The 22,356-nt window shown below is 39.6% G+C and overlaps 1 protein-coding gene across 5 annotated transcripts in view; it reads right to left on the bottom strand.

Annotated features, from left to right (window-relative positions):
* The window catches only part of cita (citron rho-interacting serine/threonine kinase a), a 45,142-nt gene that overhangs the window by 9,020 nt on the left and 13,766 nt on the right, over positions 1-22,356 (bottom strand). For 3 of the 5 annotated variants that reach the window (XM_026168498.2, XM_026168496.2, XM_080301393.1), the window contains exons 11-35: positions 16,525-16,630; positions 15,778-15,921; positions 15,094-15,213; positions 14,284-14,454; positions 13,451-13,504; positions 13,291-13,344; positions 12,803-12,943; positions 12,554-12,682; positions 11,958-12,053; positions 11,543-11,659; positions 10,789-10,898; positions 9,258-9,432; positions 8,070-8,267; positions 7,798-7,851; positions 5,216-5,413; positions 4,091-4,284; positions 3,841-3,976; positions 3,622-3,726; positions 3,331-3,471; positions 3,018-3,125; positions 2,727-2,919; positions 2,335-2,490; positions 836-973; positions 269-449; positions 79-170 (exon numbers count right to left, since the gene is read on the bottom strand). In XM_026168498.2, coding sequence (XP_026024283.2) covers positions 79-170; positions 269-449; positions 836-973; positions 2,335-2,490; positions 2,727-2,919; positions 3,018-3,125; positions 3,331-3,471; positions 3,622-3,726; positions 3,841-3,976; positions 4,091-4,284; positions 5,216-5,413; positions 7,798-7,851; positions 8,070-8,267; positions 9,258-9,432; positions 10,789-10,898; positions 11,543-11,659; positions 11,958-12,053; positions 12,554-12,682; positions 12,803-12,943; positions 13,291-13,344; positions 13,451-13,504; positions 14,284-14,454; positions 15,094-15,213; positions 15,778-15,921; positions 16,525-16,630 — 3,311 coding nt within the window. The remainder of the gene's footprint in view (positions 1-78; positions 171-268; positions 450-835; positions 974-2,334; positions 2,491-2,726; positions 2,920-3,017; positions 3,126-3,330; positions 3,472-3,621; positions 3,727-3,840; positions 3,977-4,090; positions 4,285-5,215; positions 5,414-7,797; positions 7,852-8,069; positions 8,268-9,257; positions 9,433-10,788; positions 10,899-11,542; positions 11,660-11,957; positions 12,054-12,553; positions 12,683-12,802; positions 12,944-13,290; positions 13,345-13,450; positions 13,505-14,283; positions 14,455-15,093; positions 15,214-15,777; positions 15,922-16,524; positions 16,631-22,356) is intronic. The other 2 variants (XM_026168499.2, XM_080301392.1) reach the window with 1 other exon arrangement.

Raw genomic sequence — 22,356 nt, forward strand, 5'->3', positions numbered from 1 at the left:
TATGAGCAAAAACAAAGACAGAATCAGTCATCTTGAAAAATAATAAAATAAATAAAAAGAATTTAATGAAGTACTGACCTTCTCTGGGCTCAGTATCATAGATGGACACTTTGGTTCCATCAAGAACCACATATTTCCTCTCCCAGCCTTGTTGCCCACGCTTGCCATTTCTAAAGGAGTAAATATACAAATAGGCAAACTATATTCAATGCAGTGTACATAACATACTGCATACATTCAGGATGGCAGTAAGGACTTAAATAGTTACCTAGGCTGCTTCATCCATCCTTCCAAGCGAACATGCCCACTGGCTTCTTTAACCTGCAGTGCAGGTGAGTTTGCCTTTTCTCGGCACAGGGCTTCTGAAAAGTGAGTGGCATACTCAGCTGGCAGACCACAGGTGGCCGGAAGACACGGCGAGCATTTGGGATGGCAAATAGTGTGGCACTCTACAATGAGACAAAGAGAAGGATGAAAAATCTGATTGGATTTAGTGAAAAGTTCTTTACCATGCTGAATCTTGTCAATAAAGAAGGCAAGAATACAGAATGGTAGGGATCATCACATAAAAAAATATCCAAATTCTATCTATCAACATTTCATTTGTACAGCTGTACATATAAAACATGGAAGGGTACTGTTCTAAAATGCTGATTTGGGAACACATCCAACTTATTTTCTAAGACTCACAACACTTGGAAGGCAAGACTGATTCCACCATGTGATGGCGATGCTATAATAACTATTTCCAGTATTTTTGTTAAAGCTGGCCAGTAATGTATCTTCTGAAATATTTTCACATTCAGTCTGCCCAGCTACAGCACAGGATACAGACCTAGACAAGTGGCAGCTTGCCGTCCAAAATGCACAGTGTCCAGGCAGACGGCACACTTGGCAGCCCTCATGTTGAGGCCCACGGTGAAACGATGAGGGATGTTGTGATGCATTCTTTCTTTCACACGATGACCAAACTCTATAAAGCAGTACAAGTAGGCAGTGTAAGGAGTTAGTGAAAATAGGCATAGTCACTTACAGTGTTAATTACTTAAGAGTCAGCAACAGTTAAATGAGATCCAGCTCTTTAAAGCAGTATGAGGCAATCCAAATAATGATTTTTTTCAATGCAGATATTGCATATAAATGAAAGCTCAAGTACCAAAGTAGTTGACTGGAATCAGATTGTGCATGCCAGTGTGCATGGGATGTATTAAAATGTTTCCAGGTGAAAAGGTACCTATCCTACCATATGCTATCTAAATCATGACTCCAGAAATGAGGGGGGGGGGACTTGACTCCTAAAAAAGCCTTTGGTCAAGCTACAGTTAGCCAGTGGACAAGAAGACAGATGTATAATACAGCAATGAGCATGTGGGTGCACAATTTACCACGAGCAGCAGATGAGCACATGTGTGAAGAGACACTGTAGTGGCTGCTAACTTACTTTCAAACGTGACCCTCCTCTTTTCTGTGAGGAGCAACAGGAAAAAGAAAGAAAGGAGAGGAATCTAACAATAGCTAAGTGAAACCAAAAGAACATGGACAGTAAGGAGCTTGAAACACAAAGCAAGTCCAACTTAACCACTCTTATGGATTTGGGCAAATCATTGTTTTAGGCCGGTCTGTAAATACAGACTAAAATAGGGTATAGCAACATTCCCTAAGTACTCCCTAAGCACCTTCTGTATCATAAAAATCACTGTATTAATGGACTCATCAATAATTTGGAAAATACAAATATAGTTATTTCAGGTTTTTCCTAAAGAAGTTTATTAGGAGACTGTTTCTTTATACCTTTGGATGTGATCTATTGAGCAAGCTACACAGCTATGACAGAGTATTCAGCAAATGTTCAGTTTCCATGGTGATCAACAGCATAAAAAGATATAATTTTGCTTTGTGATGGTGGAAACCCTGGACTAAAACCAATGATACCTGCCCAATCCACTGTTGCTTTGCTTTGTGAGACAGACACGAGCAGGATTACAAAGTCAGCTGGATAAATGTCGTGAATGAAACCTAAAACAATGATTTTTGTTGCTTTGTGTCAGCCCATGTTCCTGTTTGGAGCGAGTTCTAGTCTTAACATGTTCTGAGAACAGTTATCCAACTTTATTTCACTTCATAATCCTGCTTTGTGAAACTGGTCACACATTTAAAAAACAAAACAAAACACAACGTAAACAAGACAAGTGATTGGGGAGTCCATTTATTAGCATAAGGTGGAATGCTCCTGTAAGAAAACTGTACAGCCTCAATTTGGGAATCTGAGGTTCAAATTTGGCTGCATTTAGATGAGCTGTATATTTGTTTATGGTCTGTGTGTGAATGACTAACCTTCAGGTGTAGATGTCTCCTTGCAGCGGGTGGAGGGGTTAAGCAGGCTGCTGGGGTTGGGCTGATGTTCTGGGGATTTGACAATGGCTGACATGAGGATTTGATGTCGAGCCTGGGCTGGTGTGGAAGGGGCTACATGGTCCTTGAAATGAGCCGCTTTGGGAGTTTGGGAGGAAAAGGAATTATAAGAACACTGTTTGCAAAGACTGAAGGGCTTACTAGAGGGTAGATGTATTTATTTGAACTTTTGTCCTTTTCTGGGATGATCACAATCCAGTGTTGTCTACATAAAATATTCTGACAGATTTTTAGTCTTGCTACATGGCACTTCAGTAATCACCACACAAACAAAAACTATAAAGACTAAAAACACTCAAGATTTCCGTCCTTACCCTCTTCTCTGAGGGACCGCAGCTCTATCCTCATCTTCTGCAGAGCCTCCTCCAGCTCTGCACACCTTGAGCGCTCCTTCTCCAAAGCTAGTTTCATGTCACTGTACTGCAATGGAACTGCTGGCTGGGCCTGTGGAGCTAATGCCCCATTAGTTGTGGTGCCTACATCTTCCCGCCGCCGCCCAAATATACCCTGCTCAGAGAGGAAACAGTACTCAGTTGGCTTTACCTTGAAGCTGATTATTAATGTAACATGGTTTGTACATAGATTTTGTAAATATTTTCCCACACCTTCTTTTTTTTAGTGGGTTGGTCCATTTTGGCCTGGAGGAAGTCAATGAGTTTAGTCTGCTGGGAGATTGTCCCCTCCATCTTCACCTTCTCATGGGAATATACCGCCTGTAGGCAGGAAAACAAAAGCTCAGAGAAGGAAATACTTCTGAAGACAGCTATGAGAAGAATTTCCACTGGGATTGCATGACTTAAGATTACTTTATCCTTCTTATGCACCGGTATCAGTGGCACTATTTTAATATCCAGCTGGGACTCCTCCTCCCCAGAGACCACAGTATTTTATCTTACTGCAGAGGTTTGCACTGAGCACCTGTATATTCTCCAGCTGGTACTCCAGATCGGTCCTCTCTGTCTTGAGCATGTCGGTTTGGTCCAGAGCATCCTGCAGGCCCTGGGTCAAACGGAAAATGTGGCTCTTCTGGAGGTCCATCTGCTGCTGCAGTTTTGCTTGCTGCATGAACACCAGCACACAAATCTTTTTGGTACAGTTTGCTAACAGCAGCAATAGAGCAATAGTTACAATAAGTAACAACAAGAAACCCAAGTTTCTTAAATATATGTGTAGAAATATCATGCAGGTTAATTGACTTTCACTTCCTACCTCTTCCATCAGCCTTTGTTTCAGTTCTCTCTCAGTCTCCAGCTTCTGCTGTAAGCTACGGGCATTCATCTCCAGCATGGCATGTTTCTTCTCCAGATCATTGAGCTGTGAGAACATGTGAGTGCCTGTTAACCTCTAATTCATCCCAGCTACAAGTCAAACCATATTTTTGAAAGATTGAAGCTGGGGTTAAAGTTAGTTCATGGATAACAGACTCACAGTATCAGATAGACTTTCAGCCTTTAGTCTTTGCTCCTTCAAAGCCTGTTGTAAGGCCAAGATCTCAGCCTTATGCTCTTTGACTGCCAGCTCTACTGCCTGGCGAGACTCAGTGCTGCGCTGGTCTGCACGCAGCCTTTGAACACAACAATAAAGTGTTATGACTGTAATAAACTAATTTATAAATAGAAATGACATACAATGACCACTTTCTATGTAATAAGCGCAAGTATAAATTTAAGAATGTCACCTATTCTGCTTCTCATTGTCCAGCAGTCTTTGCATGTCCCTGGAGCGTCTCTCAGCTTGGCTTTTTTCATCTTCCAGAGCTGCTCTCCAAGCCTCCCACTGCCTCTCCTTCTCCAGCAACTCATCGTTTAGGGACTCCAGCTCCACCACCTGCTCCTCCAACATGCTGCATGTGGTCTTCAGTGTCTCAATGTTCTGAGAGCATAAATGAAATAACAGACTGAAGAGAACATCTTTCTCAGCGTTTGGCAATACCACGTGATTGTTGTCTCTATTCAATGATCTATGATGCATCATAATAGGTTCTCTGGCCTTGAATATTTCAGACAAAAAATACAAATAAATTGTGTTTTAAAAAAAGTAAATTAAATTCAAAAAGGATTATAAATTGTTGCTTTTTTAATCTGCTGGCAATATTTGAGCAATTAATAATGAATCTTTCTACTCCATCTACTAACCTGTGGTAAGCATCTAATCTTTTAATTTAGGTTTAGACTGTTTCAGAGATACACTCCTTCCTATTCAGCTGCTGGTATGAGATGGTCTCAGCACCGTAAGTGAATGGCACGAAGCTGACAGAAGACACTGACTGCATGCATTTAGTTATCAGAAGGACATTTAGCTTAAACACCCCATACAGCACTAGACAGCAGCAAAAACCATCCATGACATGTAGCAAAAGTGCTAACTTCATTAATTACTTCTAATAAAACCTGGTGACGAGATTGAACAGCAAATTACACTGTGTGCACCGGTTCAAACAGCTGAGCCACACAGAGGCACAGTTTATAAGCTAGTTTAATATTGTCTGATCTGTTTACCAGTGCTGCGTTGTAATGTTTATGGAAGTGTTCCCATAAATACTAGTATATAACCCCTCTAGTTATTAAAACAAGTAGAAAAATAGAATTGCCTTGTGCAGAAAACTCTGATCTAATATATTAAGTGTTACTTGGTATGTGTCACTGTCAAATCTCACCTGTAAGTTCATAAAACAGGCTCATTCAATAAGTGTTGTGGCAATGTCTCACTGAAGCAAGGCACATTACCATGAAAATGATTTACATCTGAATGACACTCAACACACTGAGAAGCCAGCAATTTGTCTGGAAACGGTTTTTGTTACCTGTTTCTGGTTGTTGAGGTGCATCTCACGGTCAGCCACCTCCCTCCTCAGGCGGTCCACTTCCTGGCTGAGCTGCAGCCGATCCTCTCTCTCATCTGATGCCTCATCAAGCTGTTTGGACAGGTAGAAGTTCTGGCGATTCAACTCGGCGTTCTCCTGACTAAGCTGTGTCAGCTGTTCCTCTAGGTCAGTGATCACCTGAGGAGGCACAAACAGGTAAAGGTTTACACGTGCAAACAAGAACACATTTTAAGGCTTTATGCACAAAACTGGCTGTGTTGTAATAATTCTAACTCCAATTTTTTTCATTTCATGATGTTCAAAATGTTTTCAATTGGTGAAGTTTAGAACTCGACTCTGTAATATGTGCAGTATGCAGTTTAGCATCGTCTTGCTGAAATATGCAAGCCCTTCCCTGGAAAAGATATTGACTGGATAGGAGCATATATATTTTCTAAAACCTGTATACACCTGTCAGTACTGAAGGTGTCTTTCTAGATGTGCATGGTGCCAATTCTACAAGCACTGATGCACTCTCATTCCATTAGAGCTGCAGCCTTTTGAACTGAGCGCTGGTAACAAGCCAGATGGTTCCTCTCCTCTTTAGTCAAAAGGACATGAAGTCCATGTTTCCCAAAAAGAATTTTACATTTTGATTTATCTGACCACAGAACAGCTTTCCACTTAACCTCAGTGCATTTTAAAAGAACTTTGGCCCAGAGAAGACGTCAGCGTTTCTGGATCATGTGCATATATGACGTCTTTGCGTTACAGAGCTTTAACCTGCATTTGTGGATGGCACGGTGAACTATGATCATAGACAGTGATTTATAGAAATGTTCCCGAGTCCATGAAGAGATTTCTGGGAGGGAATTGTATCTGTTGCTAATGCAGTGCTACCTCATGGCACAAAGATTACAGGCATCGAATTTTTATCTTCAGTCTTGTCTCTTGCACACAGAAATTTCTCCAGATTCTCAGAACATTTTGATGACATTATGCACCATAGATGACAAGATATTCATAGTTCAATACTAATTAAAGATTCTTATATTATATTATTTGTAGGTGCGAGTTTTGGCAAATTGGTGAATCTCTGTCCATCTTCTGAAAAACTCTGCTTCTCTTGCTACCCAATCTGCTGCCACTTAATTAACTGATTTAGTTTCAAAACATCCCTCAAATATTTCATGACAGAGTAAAATGTTACAGTTTAAAGATTTAAAGTTTTCTATATTCTGTTAGGAATAAAATAGAAAATTTATGAGATTTCCAAATCTTTGCATTCTGTTTTTAATTTATATCATCACAACTTCTTTGGAAGTGGGATTGTAATAGCACAGCTGTAGTGAGTATAATTTACAGGTGTAATGAGTACAGTGACAGCAAGTCATTTCCAGTCAGAGAAATAGGAAACATGTTTTTGGCACATATGAACCACAAAACTGTTGTTTCACTTTAAATGTAACATAATAAGAATTTGTTTCTATTTTAACTCCATGACAAATAGTGGTGCAACGGATCAAAAATCTCACGGTTAGGAGATTTTAAGTCACGGATCGGATCAATTTTCGGATCAGCAAAAAAGAAAAAAGACAAAAATTTAACATGTGATGCCTAATAAGTAACACATTTACTTATCGCACTCCGCTGTGATATAATGAGCTGTCACGGTCACGTAGCTTTCCGTTGCCCTGGAGGTCCACCCATTTGTAGTAGTTAGGGCAACAGAAGGTGCCTGGGACAGTTCAGCCATAACTTTAAACTTTTGCTGCTCATACATGCTTGGAACGATCTTGCCACTAAAGTGGACGCGCAACGGGATATCATAGCATGGCTCAAGCACGTTTATCAGTTTAAACCCCTTGTTTTGCACAACGGAATACGGCCTCCCGTCTGCAGCTAAACACCCCAATAGCTTTTGTAATAGCTTTAGCCCGGTCGGATTGGGCAGCAAAGGGCTGCTTAAATACCGCAAACTCCTCTGCTCCTCCACTTGGACCACTAGCGCTGGCCATAACTATGCTTGTCAGACCCACCACGCGCACCATACACATACTTTTTTTTTCTCTCTTTTTTCTCTCTTTTCTTCTGTGGATAGGGATCGGTTCGGATTACGGATCAACCATGATCCGTTGCACCACTAATGACAAATAAGATAATTTGTTGAAGACGATAGATGGACATGTTCATCTTACATTTACAGTACATTTTTAAAAAGAACTGCACAAATTGGAAGCTACCTAACAGTTGAATTAAAGTGGTCTCAGCACTACTCAGAGGTAACTGAAGTAATGTGTTAGCTGCGCATCAAAAAGATTTTTGTCTTTGTGACAACTGTAATGGCACCTTTTATAAAAAATAAAACAAAAACAATTCACCAGTAAAATGCTAACAGAGTGCTCTGCACAGCAAGCTGCATTTTGCTGCCAAAGATTGATTCAGTAGACTACATTGTTACATTAGAACAATCTTTTGCAGCTACACATGAATCACTATATATTCAAGGGTCTTGTGAAACCTTTGAAGAATTTTATCTCCTGCTGCTGAAAGCACAGACAAAAGGCTGTGGAATCACTTACTGAACAACTGTCTCTTAAGGCATCAAACTTCCGCTGAATATCGTCTCTGTGGTTCTGGAAGAAGAGCAAATGAAAAGAAAAAATACAAGCAAATCTGAGTATGCATAATGTGTAATCGTAAAGAATGCCATTCATACTAACAGCACTATAAAAAAAAGTTATTATTGTATTAATAATACAGGCTTATATCCATATATAGGAAATGGTGAATACCACCATTACTTTGGGTGACTGTGATTGCATACATGTGTGCTTCCTCTTGCTCGTCTTACCCTGAGGGCCGTGATCTCCTCCTCAGCCTCAGCAGTTGTCTCTTCCAGCTCAGTCTTAGCTTGCTGCAGCTGACTCTCTAATGCAAGACGTGCAGCCTGTAGGCTGCTGATTTGGGACTCACGCTCCTGGAGGGACAGGGTCAACTCTGACACCTGCCTCTTAATCTCCAGTTTCTCCTCTTCATGTTCTAGGCCCATCTACAACACAGAGAGGGTTAGTGTGAATACTGCGTTGATATTGAACAAATCGAACCTTTAACACTTTGTATTTGAATATCATTTTCAGCATAACTTTAACCTTAATCACATTGTTAGGAAAGCAGAGTGCTACTAATGAAAGACTGCTGGAATGAATATGCACTTTTAGTTAATCTCAGGTTCTGCACTTCTTACTGGCAAATACAGAAATTCAGTCTGCTGAAAAATACACAAGGGTTCATTTAGCTGTTTCATAAGTGTTTGACAGATGGAACGGCCGATCACAACTGAAGTACATATTTGTGTGTGTGAGGACAGTGTGTATGTGTTTAAGCGAGGGTGCAGAGAGGCCAGCAATTAGTGCCAATCTGTGTATCATGTCTCAGTAGCGAAGACCGTGTGGAGGTAGAATATGACATCCAGTCAGCAGGCTGTCGACCAGGAGCGTCGACAGACAAGCACACTGGGGGGTGAGAGCGTTCAGAAGAAAGGGGGCATTGTGTTCCTCAAAATTAAGCCGGGACTTCTTTTTATTGAGCAGATTTGCAATGGGTTCATAAAGACATCATGAAATTGAGGGGTGCGCTTCTCAGTGACTGAAAACATTACATACATACGAGTATAACTTGAGTTTAATGCTTGCAAGCAATTATCAGTCATCCAGTTTGAGGGTAAAATGTTGACTGTCCATGCCAGAACTTCTGGTCCTGCTACATTTTCTTATGGTTTAGGATTTTATCAGTTGTTAGCTAATAAACAGCACTGCTCCAGAGATAATACAGGAAGAGAACTGCAATTTTGTAAAGAGTGCCATTACAGATCTGTTTTTAATTAGCCGTTTATCTGAAAAGCATCTGAGCTCGCTTGCTGATCAGCTGCCCTAATCCCTTTTGTGGATAGTAAGGCTACACTGTGTGTCGGCTAAAGTGAATTAGTTAATCTTGAGCTTGAACAGATTTTGTACTGTCTCTCGGCCTCCTGTTGCCTCACCTCCCGCAGCCTGCTCTCCAGCTCCAGCAGCCGGGTTCTCTTGGTTTGCTCCTGTTGACTCATCTTCTCCAGATGTTCCTCTAGTTTGGCATTTTGGGCCTCAAGCTTGCCTGCCTGAGACTCCAAATAAAACTTTTGCTGTCGAAGCTCTGAGATCATTTCTTCCTGGGCTTTCCTGACAAAAATACAAACAAATGCCAATTATATCTCCTGTTTTGAATTTATATTCGTAAAACAAAAGTTGGAGCTTAATGTGTAAACAATTTAATTGCACTAATACAAAATGAACAGTGCAGCAATTTAAAACATCGGTACCTGCCATTAGACTAATTATTATCTTAAAAATCAATATTAGACAGAAATTTAGAGTCTGTGCATCTCTAATTGTATTAAACAAGCGTGATACGATGTAAAATATAAAGAAAAGCACAATGCAATCATTTTCATTCTATTAAATGTGCAAATTAATTTCACATTATTTACATTAATTGCATTTTTTTTTCAAATTTGAAATTAATGTGAATAATGTAAACCTGATATTTCCTTGAAAACACTACAAAGCCGAGTTATCAAATGTTGAACCTGAGAAGCATATTTAATAATATAATAAGCATATTTTCCCCCCGTGCTGCAACAACGCAGTGCAGGAAAATATTCCATTCGCGCTGCAGGCAAAAGCGCAGGCAGGCCAGAGTTTTATAATTTTATGGCAGAGCTATGCTGCAGTAATGCACACAAAATGTAGTTTGCCATGTTCTTGCTGAAGTTAGCAAGGCCTTCCCTTAAAAAGATGTAATCTGGCATTGTATGTTGCTCCAAAACTTTATCTTTCCTCTTAAGTAGAATAAAGCGTGCATGGTTATTATTCTTGCCATTTTACACCCAAAAGCAGTGCTTCTTGTTTATATGCATTTACTTTTCCAAACAAATGGTAAAGTTGTAATGTGCATTCATGGATTAAAAAGCTTATTTGAAGTCCTCCTTAGCTTAGTTTCACAACTATAATGTTTATTTCAGTGTTGATGCCTGCATAGAGAAATTCCTCAGGATTATCTAAAAATATTATGTATTGTAGATGACATTATATTGAGAATTGCTGATTAATTTGCTCTTTCTGTTCACTTTTTACCTTCTAAAGACTCTGGCATTGCTTGTATTGTACTTAGTTATTACCTACTGCTACTTAATATCAGTATGTTATTTGAAATATGTAACTGGTATATAATTGAAACTAAGAAAATATTTTAGCGTTTAAAGTCATCTTTGTACCATTTTGAATTAAATAGCATTCAAATGGTTAGTAAGCTGTTGAATTCTGTTTTTGTAGAGCAGACTAACTTCTTTGGTAATAGGTTTGTATATTCTATTAAGACTACATGAAAAATGCATTTCCTGTACTTAATCTTAAAGATGACACTGTATACACACAGCGGGGACAGATCAGCCATGTTGCACAAAGATGTAAGTGCAGTCAATGTGTGTGGACACACTCATCAAAGCACAGTGTGGGCAGAAGGTCTAGTTAACTCACATATTCTTCTGGGTGTAGATGCTGCTGTTAGCAGCCAGCTTGTTAGCCTCTGACAACTCGGCGATGCGCTGCTCCAGGTTCTTCATCTTTGAATCCATAGCATTAATGGTCTTTGGGAAAGAAGAAAGTGCAAAAACATGCTGTAGATCACATCCCAACACAAGGATATATTCTCCACTGACTGATAACCAGATTCGGGCTAGAATATGGGACATTCACATTTTTTTTAAAGGTAGAAAAACCTTTTACTTCAGAAAAATCCTATTAGAGACTATTAAGGTGTTGCCTGAGTCGTCTACTGTCAATGTCAGATGACTACCTCTAAAAGCTTCTTAACTGCCTCAAGTCTACCATATTAACCAGATTAGAACTTGAGCCCAGCCTTTATAGTGCAACATGAAGGATACTCTAATTTAATCTGTCTTTTTAACCTGTACATTTCAAAACAAAACAAAAAAATCACTACTATAGTACTATAACAAATTATGGTGTAAAACAAAAAATTATATTTGTCTAATCCTTAAAATAAATGCATAAGAGACAGCCTATACCCAATGAGATTAGATTGGGAATGCTTAGTATATGTAAAAGGGAATAAAATACTTTAAGCAGCCGATAAATTGCATATATTGTTTTTCTTTTAATATCACAAAAGTTAAAGTTACCTTTACTCGTTTTAAATATGGCTTTGTGTCAACCTGAGTATAAAATTTACAGCAAATGCCTGAGATGATATGAGGTTTTGTTGCCTTACTGCTTTCTGTTCACTGATGAGTTTACAGTTCTCCCTTGACTCCTCCTCCTGCTGCGCCCTTCTGGCCTCAAGGCTCTCCTTGTCAGCCAGGTCTGCTTTCATCTGGGCCTCAAGAACCTTGATGAGCGAGAACCAGTGAATAAATCCCGTTTTAATTTGACACATTGCTATTTAGATTCCAGCCTCCCATGTGAAGCAGTCATTCAATGATATGGTTGTAAATTTATAACCTGACGTGGAAATATTAATTAGTGTGGTGTCACATCTCACCGTAAGACATGTGACAGCTCTGATTTAATCCAAAGCTACACTTATTTGAAATGTCAGGACTGACTAAAACTGACTGGAGCAAACATATATGCTAATATTTCTTTAAAATATCTACAACAGTCTGAGAAACATTAAGCTGACTCACTTTGATCTTGTCTTCATAAAGCCTTTCCTTTTGAACCAGTTGCGTTTCCATCCTCTGGGCAGTTGACTGGGCATCCCTCAAGTTTTCCTCCAGTTCCTGGACAAATTACAGTTGTAAATGGATAAATCTAACATGATGGCCACAGATAAAAAAAAACAACTACATTTTAACAAAAATAATAATTTATAGGCATATACACACAAATTCTGTATTACATACAAAGAAAAAAAAATGCTAAAACACAGATGAAGCAGATGAATTAAAAACTAGGCAAAATGCTCTACTGCACCAAAAACATTACAAAAGAAACTTGCATGGAAAAGCTGGAAATCCACAAGTCGACTGCAGTGATGCCTGCTCATGCTGACACTGGTAAAATCATGAATATGTTAAAGCCTATTTATGTACCAATACTGGATGACTAGTAGCCATTTGTGATGGCTCAGCTATCTAAGTGAAGAGTATGTAGTGTGTACATGTATGTTCTCCGATATCTGTTGAGGATAAATGGACAGAGGGCTGGTTGAGTAGGCAGTGGGGTGAAGTTAGGGGTGGAGTGATGGAGAGTATTAGCAAGTCTTATCTGTAGCTCTCACCAGGATCTTTTCAGCCATCTGCTGAATCTGTTGGGATTTGGTCTGAATGTCATCCTTCAGCTTATTTTCCCGACGCTCAACCATCTCCAGCCTTTTTACCTGATTCTCAAGTGTCTTCCTGCCCTCCTGCTTACACAACAAAAACGTAGCAAGGCTAATTACACAGAAAATTGTAGGGTAGTCCAACTGTCAAAAAGGTTATTTAACATAGGACTAGAAAGCATTAGCATTAGCAGGTCAGTCTGGTACCTCCGTCTCCCTAAGACGACGTTTTAAAGTGTCACTAGAGTCGGTTTTGCCTTTCAGGCGCTCCAGATCTCGTTCCAGCCGCTCTTTGGCCTGCCGAACATTCTGCAGCAGCTCTGTGGCTTCTGTGCTCGCTTTCACTGCCTGGGGAAAAATCAGGAGGTCAAAGGTTGTTAGTAGATCCCCAGACAAACATATTGATATGCTTGTGCAATTTCTGCCCACTAGGACAAAGAGAAAACATAACAAACCAAAAAAAAGACAAAAAACAAAAGCAATTCTGCTGAATAAATAAGGAACAACAGCAGAAATGGCTGCACAGCTTCATCCTGGATACATACACATATAATAGTGGTCTTTTTTGTTGTTGTTTTTTCCTTTTTCAGATAAATAGGAAAGATTACAAAATCCAAAGTCTTTAGTAATTTAAATGTAGGTAAAAAAAACAAGCAACACAAAACACAATGAAAGACAGTTGTGAAAAAACCTACCTTGGACAGTTTGTCTTGGAGCTCCTGAATCTTCACCTGCTGCTCAGAGTTTGTCTTAAGGGAATAAAAAACAATTTAGAAAGTGAAGAAAAAAAAATCAAACTTTGGGGTAAATACAGTTCTGTAAGCTCTGTACACATTTTTGAAAAAGGAAGAAAACCTTTTCAAGTTTGGAGAGAAGCTCCTCCACTTCAGCTTTTCCCTGCTCTTTTGCCTAAAAACATTAACAATATGATAAGAATTGAGCATAAATTCATCCTGAAATATTTGATTCACATGAGTAAAAACAGCTTGGATCCAGAAATTACTAATGATGGAAAGAGAATGAATAAAAACCTATTTGATATTTACTGCAATATCCTACAATAAAGTGTATGAGGCCCTTTCTCTGATTTATAGTATGCATATTATCATTCATTTATTCTGCAAGAGGGTAAGGACAGCAGCAGAGAAAGCACTTTTCACACATTTTTTCTTCTGAAGGATCCCTCCCCTGTTTTTAGGTCAGCAGGGAGATGTAATCACTACAGCAGTGCACCCTGGGTCTGCTCTGGGATCTCCTCACAGTCTGCCATGCCCAGATCACTTCCAAAGGGAGGCATTCTGGGCCCTTCCAAACCACACGACTGTACCGATTCAAATGAGACTAATAGTTTTTAATCATCAACAAAACTGTCAAATATTAAACTCTTGATATCCAAGTAAAATGCCCCCAAACTAGGAAATGCAGTTCACTTGAATCCAACTGTATTTTATGATCAAAAGCCAAAACAGAAATCATCTTCTCTGTAAAGTGACACAGTCATGTTCATAATTCATGAGTTGTGCAACTTGTAGTTTCATTCCAATCCCTCTTAACAGGTTTGTGCTTTGCTTTTTAGAGCAGATCAAAAATACAAAGCACAAAGTGTTCCTGTTATTTGGTTCAATTTAGATTTAGACATGACATGAACTATAAACATATATGGTGAAAACATATACACATTTACATACCTTCTGGATCCTTTGTTGGTATTCCACAGCTTTTCTTTTGAGCTCCTCACTTGTTTGTCTCGAGTCTCTAAGTTCAGCTTCATAGAGGTCGCTGCGACGTCGGGCAGCGGAGAGATCCTCCTCCAGCTGCCTGATGGTCACCTGCATCTCCTCCAGCTGGGCATGGTACTCCTGACGTTAATAAGCACAGAGTGGTTAACACAATTAATTAAATTAAACATAAAATTTACTGTAAAAGCAACCACATGTTATGCAAGCTAAATAATGACCAGATCCAGCTCCTCAGTTGGGTAGAACGAAAATTCTTTTGTACAGATTTAATTTTCACCTCAGTTCAATTTATAATTTTCAATTAAAATCATGAATTTATATTAAAAAGTGTAAACACTGTGTATCATCTCCCTAATTAAAGGGTCAATGAATCTGTAGATTAATGATCAAGTCGCCACTTTTGTACCTTGCAGTTATGCCATCTGCAGGAATGACCTTTGAGCGCTAAGGACAAGGGAGTCCTTAGAGGGAAAGCCCTCCCTGTGTGACAGGGACACACTGAGAGGAAAAGTAATCTCATCCCTTTTTCAAGGACTGCACTATCAGTTACAACGGTACAAACAACACCATGTCAAATAATTTCCCCAAAAAACAAAAAACAGTATGCATATGCAGTTTAAAGGCATTTTTCCCCATTTCACTAGACTGTTTTATTATAAATACCATGAAGTGTCCATGAAATAATTCTTCATCTGCCCCACATCATTATCATGATGAGGAGGAGGATTCAGAATCATTTAAATGAGAAAATTTACATACTTGCTCCTTAATTTCTTGCAGCTTGTTGCTCTGTTCGCGTATGTCGTGCAGCAGCTGCATGGCCTTGTCATCCTCTCTAGAGACTTCCACTCGTGCCTCCTCCAAGCTTCGCTTTAGGCTCTGCAAACAAATACGTGTTTCAGACTAACACAAAGTGCACTAAGATTTAGAAAATAAAATAAGTTAGTTTACAGTATTCTACCCTTCTTTTTTTTCAACTACTTAAGCTCTAGGCTACTGTCTGACATTTCCAATTGAAAAAACAACCCACAATTTCATCAGTAAAAGCTGCAAAACTTCAAGTTGTATAACAGACACTTAAACAGGAATTTTTACAGAGTTTTTTTATTACAAGGCTAGAGGGAGTTTCAAAAAAAACTATGGCCAATAGTGCCATCAACATTTCTGCTAAATCAAAACCCAAGTTTGAAAGGAAACACTTTGTTTGTTTAACCTGTTCTAAAAGTTGCCAACTGCAACTCTACCATACTTAGTACAACAGAACTTAAACCCATATAGCATTGTCATGCTTAAGTCATTATTGTATGCCTCAGTGATTGTACTACACTTGCAGTCTTCATGAAATGGTAGATGCATTTTTATAACAGATGGAAAGCCTCCAGGGTAGAAGAGGTTAATTCAATAAAACACAAATGGACATGCTGGTAGTACAGTATGACTCACGCTGCACTCAGTAATGTAGGTGGCAAGGTCTTGCTCCAGGATACTCCGCTGAGTCTCAGAGGCCTTCAGCTCCACATCCTTCTGGTGGAGCACTGACTCCAGGTCAGTCATCTTACGCTGGAACCTGGAGATTTCCTGCTCCATCTGAACACAGCAGTGAAAACATCACTTATTTAAAATCTTCACCTGAAGGTTGATTAACATTGCTGGTTTGTGTCCCAGCTGTCTTCTGCCTGCGTCAGAAGTATAAGGTACTTAAAGTGGCTATTTACTTCACTATAAATAAGGGGTCCATTAGCTGTAAATTATTTTTCTAACAAATGGCCAACCAAGAATGCTTTAAAACGAGTAAGCTGCTATGTTTTTCACACTACAAAATGAACTTGGCTCATAACAGCACCAACAGACGCTTCCTTGATCTGTGTTAGGCCAGTCAGCCAGAATAAACACAAAAAATCTGCTAATAAAATCCAGAATAATGAAGTGATGTTGCTCAAAACAAAGTTTCAAACTATGGAAGTCCAATTTCACAGTTTGTCTAAAAATAAAAAGCCTTCTTTCCAGAATATGTTAATGTTATTTATTTGCTTATCAAAGGAGCATTTTGAGTTTGCCAAAATAACAGAGACAGAAGACAAAATATACTGTGGATTTACTAAATTACGTTAAAGCTGAAAGCTTTGTTAACAAAGGTTTGTAAAAAAACAAAACAAAGAATGAGAGCCAAAACAGGCTGTAAATGCTCACCTTGTGACATTTGTCTTGAGTTTCTTGTAATTCTTTGCTTTTAAGGTGCAGTTTCTTTTCCATTGAGTTGGTCTTAGCAGGAGAGTTGAGGCCTGCAGACACTGACCTGGGGCAACAACATTTACAGAAATTCTTGAAACATTAATATTTCAACAATCAAACTGGCGCACATAATTTGAAATGTGCATTGCAATAATTTTTATTTAAACACAGAGACATATCCACTCTAACTAGGGGCAATGTTTTCTCTCTGGCGAGCGAGTTCCTGTCAACCTCTTTATAATCAACAGACCAGAGAGCACAAAATGCTTCGAAAATCTTCCTTTTGTGCAACAAACTATGACAAAAAAAAAAAAAAAAAAAAATTAATTAAAAATGCAACCAATGATTCGAATAATCAGTCAGACTAATGAACAAGAATGGGACTCGGCTGGCAGTCTTATATTGCCACATAAGGACACAACACATAACAGCAAGGCCTACAGTCATTGTATCTGTAATGAAGTCGGTCAAAACGCAGACACAACACCCACACATCATAAACGAGTAACAGAAACCAGGAGCATAAAAGCTGACTCAACCTTCCCTTTGGAGTTGGCGAATGAAGAATATCTAGTAATGACAATTATTCTTTTGACAACAGAACAGCTGAGATCTCTCTCTCTTATATATATATATATATATATATATATATATATATATATATATATATATATATATATATATATATATATATACATATACATACACACACACACACACACATACATACATACACACACAGTGGGGCAAAAAAGTATTTAGTCAGCCACCGATTGTGCAAGTTCCCCCACTTAAAATGATGACAGAGGTCAGTAATTTGCACCAGAGGTACACTTCAACTGTGAGAGACAGAATGTGAAGAAAAAAAAAAAATCCATGAATCCACATGGTAGGATTTGTAAAGAATTTATTCGTAAATCAGGGTGGAAAATAAGTATTTGGTCAATAACAAAAATACAACTCAATACTTTGTAACATAACCTTTGTTGGCAATAACAGAGGTCAAACGTTTACTATAAGTCTTTACCAGGTTTGCACACACAGTAGCTGGTATTTTGGCCCATTCCTCCATGCAGATCTTCTCGAGAGCAGTGATGTTTTGGGGCTGTCGCCTAGCAACACGGATCTTCAACTCCCGCCACAGATTTTCTATGGGGTTGAGGTCTGGAGACTGGCTAGGCCACTCCAGGACTTTCAAATGCTTCTTACGGAGCCACTCCTTTGTTGCCCGGGCGGTGTGTTTTGGATCATTGTCATGTTGGAAGACCCAGCCTCGTTTCATCTTCAAAGTTCTCACTGATGGAAGGAGGTTTTGGCTCAAAATCTCACGATACATGGCCCCATTCATTCTGTCCTTAACACGGATCAGTCGTCCTGTCCCCTTGGCAGAAAAACAGCCCCATAGCATGACGTTTCCACCCCCATGCTTCACAGTAGGTATGGTGTTCTTGGGATGCAACTCAGTATTCTTCTTCCTCCAAACACGACGAGTTGAGTTTATACCAAAAAGTTCTACTTTGGTTTCATCTGACCACATGACATTCTCCCAATCCTCTGCTGTATCATCCATGTGCTCTCTGGCAAACTTCAGACGGGCCTGGACATGCACTGGCTTCAGCAGCGGAACACATCTGGCACTGCGGGATTTGATTCCCTGCCGTTGTAGTGTGTTACTGATGGTGACCTTTGTTACTTTGGTCCCAGCTCTCTGCAGGTCATTCACCAGGTCCCCCCGTGTGGTTCTGGGATCTTTGCTCACCGTTCTCATGATCATTTTGACCCCACGGGATGAGATCTTGCGTGGAGCCCCAGATCGAGGGAGATTATCAGTGGTCTTGTACGTCTTCCATTTTCTGATGATTGCTCCCACAGTTGATTTTTTCACACCAAGCTGCTTGCCTATTGTAGATTCACTCTTCCCAGTCTGGTGCAGGTCTACAATACTTTTCCTGGTGTCCTTCGAAAGCTCTTTGGTCTTGGCCATGGCGGAGTTTGGAGTCTGACTGTTTGAGGCTGTGGACAGGTGTCTTTTATACAGATGATGAGTTCAAACAGGTGCCATTCATACAGGTAACGAGTGGGGGACAGAAAAGCTTCTTACAGAAGACGTTACAGGTCTGTGAGAGCCAGAGATTTTCCTTGTTTGAGGTGACCAAATACTTATTTTCCACCCTGATTTACGCATAAATTCTTTACAAATCCTACCATGTGAATTCATGGATTTTTTTTTCACATTCTGTCTCTCACAGTTGGAGTGTACCTCTGGTGCAAATTACTGACCTCTGTCATCATTTTAAGTGGGGGAACTTGCACAATCGGTGGCTGACTAAATACTTTTTTGCCCCACTGTGTGTGTGTGTGTGTGTGTGTGTGTGTGTGTGTGTGTGTGTGTGTGTGTGTGTGTGTGTGTGTGTGTGTGTGTATATTTTTTTTTCTCTTCTTCTTTCTGCTGCAGTATGATTAGGACAAAACAGACGGCATGAACAAAATGGACCTGCAGACCCGGGAATGTTTGCCGTTAGCCTGACAAAATAATTTGACAGGAGAATTTGGGATATGCTGTTGCGTGGGGCTGGTCTCCAGAAGACTCAGTGTGAGTACAATACACTCTTTTTTTGTTGTTATTTGTATAAGGTAATGTTCCATTTTGTTTCCATTCTCTGCAGCAATCGAGAGCACTAAGTGAATTTTTCCCATTTTGCTGACCAGAGACAAGGCAACTATGAATAGAGGTCCTCTAAATAAATGAATGAATCTGTATGAATGAGTTCACAAACACTGCAGAAGGATCTTTAATAAAGTTGACTCAGACTGAGTCACAGTGTTAAAAATAATCAGAAAAGCAAGCACTGCTCCCTTTGCCTCTCTGCACCGAGAAGCATCCCCCTGAAACACACACACACACACACACACACACACCATATATACAATATACAGAAAAGTGTGTACACACACACACACACACACACACACACACACACACACACACACACACACACACACACACACACACACACACACACACACACACACACACACACACACACACACACACACACACACACACACGGCTTGTACTGCTGAAACAAAAACAGCACCACCCTAGGCAGTTCTTTTTCACAGGCCTCTAGATTAAACAGAAGCATTTCAGCCAGATGCCAATTAAAAATTGATGTTAGACATCAAAATTCAAGTGGGAGATGGGGGGTGGGTGGGTTTTTGTACAGATAATGTGGCCATTTAAGAAATTAGCTGGAGATTTTTGCTTGAGTTTCAGGAAGCATAGGTAATACTTTAATAACGCTAAACATAATGTGGCCATGAAGAATTTAAGTATTTAATGTGGTCCACGGGTCATTTTTGTCCTCTAAAGAAATCTTTTGCTATCAAAAATGTATTTGTTATTCATCAAATGGGCTGAAAATAACAGAAGTTATTCATTACTATACTATGAATGATTGTAATAAGTTTCAAGTAATTTGATTTATTTATGTGGTTTTTATTGAATTTTATAACGTTGATGGCCCTCGTGGACAAAAATGACCCCAAAGTACAAAGTGTTGCAAAGAGCCGTATTTTCACACCATACTGTTTTCAAACATCTTTGATCTTGGATCACTGATGTGTGGGGTCAAGCACTGGTCATAACAACCACAACAGGCAGCACAATGAGGAGGCAGGTGCTCTATATTCAATGAAATTTTATTTATACAGCGCCAAATCACAACAACAGCCGCATCAAAGTGTTTCGTATTGTAAGGTAGACTCTACAATAATACATACACAGAAAGTATCCTCAAAAGCCTCCATTGCACTGGAGATTTGCATACTTTGATGAGCATACTTTTTTTTTACCATGTTGTGCAAAGCAATGACCAGTAGGACAAAGCACATATTGTCCTCTAGTATAATGAGGAGGGAGAATCAATGTTCAGGAAGATCCAGGGTTAGAAGATATAGAAAATATTGTCAATATTTAGAGCACATGCTACCCTTTCTCTGAAAAAGCACATCAGCCACCTGCAGAAGTGGAAGAAGGCTATGAAGTGAAGAAAAGTGATGAAGAATCTGAACTATGTTCAAGTAGGTTCTCAGGCATCCAGGACATGGTAGTCTGAGGAGCTTGGAGAGAAAGTGACTGGGCTTCTTGAAGTTTCAGAATGTGAAACTGAAATAGAAGATGTGTCAGAGGACTACACATCATCCATTTCAATTATGATGAAGACAAAGAATCAAGCAGGAAAGAGGAATCAGCTGAGACAGAGGAATATTTGCAGTAACGTGAGGAAACACTGATCTGGTCTTCTAACCTTCCCAGTGACAGACGATGCCTGACTCTCTCATGTGCCTCAGAGAAAGATGATCTACCACAGTCCAAGCACATGTGCCAGGTCCCATACTCCTTCAGTGGCTTTTCTACTCGAGTACTGAAAGCATTATACACAGTGTATTCTGCTTGTATTCTGCTTTTTAACGTTCACATGCCAATGGATGCATCAGAGACCAAGTTGGGGTTCAGTAACTTGCCCAAGGACACCTTGGTAAGAACTCCAGACTAGAGCACACAGAGATTGAACCAACAACCATCCAATTAGCAGATGACCTGCTCTACAGCCAACTCAATGATGAACAAGGAGGGACAACAAGAGAGGAAGAAAAATGGACCGAATGCAGCTGTAGGCATATGTGGGTGTGTTGATTCTTACTGCCGTGCATCCAGTAGAGTCGCTACGGCCAGTTTATGACATCCTGAGTCTGGTAGAGAAGTTTTCATGCTGACACAAGATTAATCATAGAAGCACAAAAAGGACATAATTTCTTGATAAAGACACAATAGATGATCGTCGTTCATGACACAAACGTGCTCCCATTTGAGGTGTATGATGTGTGTTGGTGTTGACTTGACTTGAAACACAAGTGGGTGTTCCTCCTGCTGTGATGTAAGATCCTGGTACTGATGTGACTGTATGAGCACCAAGTCCCCTTCAGAGGACTCTGTCCCCTCCAACAGAACATCCAAGTAAACCAGGGAACTTTGAGACAAAAACATGGGCAGCATGTGATGCAGGTCCAGCTGTACATGGAACATGCTCGTGTGCAATGGCAAACCGTCTGTCCTGCAGTCAGGACACGAGTTGTCCCTAACATTGCAGGTTTCCAAAAGAAAACAATCACCTGTAACAGCTTGTTTACTGTATATGCCCCTTGGCCTGCAACTGCAGAAAGAATGCTGTCCATGATGGGACCAGTGCAGAGGAATAAACCTGAGCTTCCTCCTGCACTTGGGTCAAATATGGACACGCCTTTGTCCTCATGAAAGTTTGCCTTCACTCAGACTCATGCCCTCCTACCATGCCAAAATATAGAAAACTGTCAGGCAATGAGTTGGAATAAAGTTGAATAAAACCTTGAAACACAGAGATGGATGATATTTTATACTTGTTGCTTCAAAGCAAACGGGGTCATTTTTGAGCCCTGAGGACCACAGGTGTGATTATGTGCTGCCATTTAAAATTTATAAATGGTTCAAAAAAAGAATTCTCACTAAAGTTCAACATACAGCACTCTGTATGTTGAACTTTAGTGAGAATTTTTTTAAAAAAAAAATTTTTTTTTTAATATTTAATTTAATTAAATATTTAATTTTCTTGTTTTATTTTCGCTAAAAAACAGGGTGTATTTTTTGTAAACAAGGTCTGGTGGCCCTAAAATGTAAAATGTTGGGTAAATTTTGTTTTAATGTGTTGGTCTTAAGTAAAACTAAGGTGTAACACTGAATTGATTGACAAT

Source organism: Astatotilapia calliptera, chromosome 5 (genome assembly GCF_964374335.1).
Source record: "Astatotilapia calliptera chromosome 5, fAstCal68.1, whole genome shotgun sequence".
NCBI lineage: Eukaryota > Metazoa > Chordata > Actinopteri > Cichliformes > Cichlidae > Astatotilapia > Astatotilapia calliptera.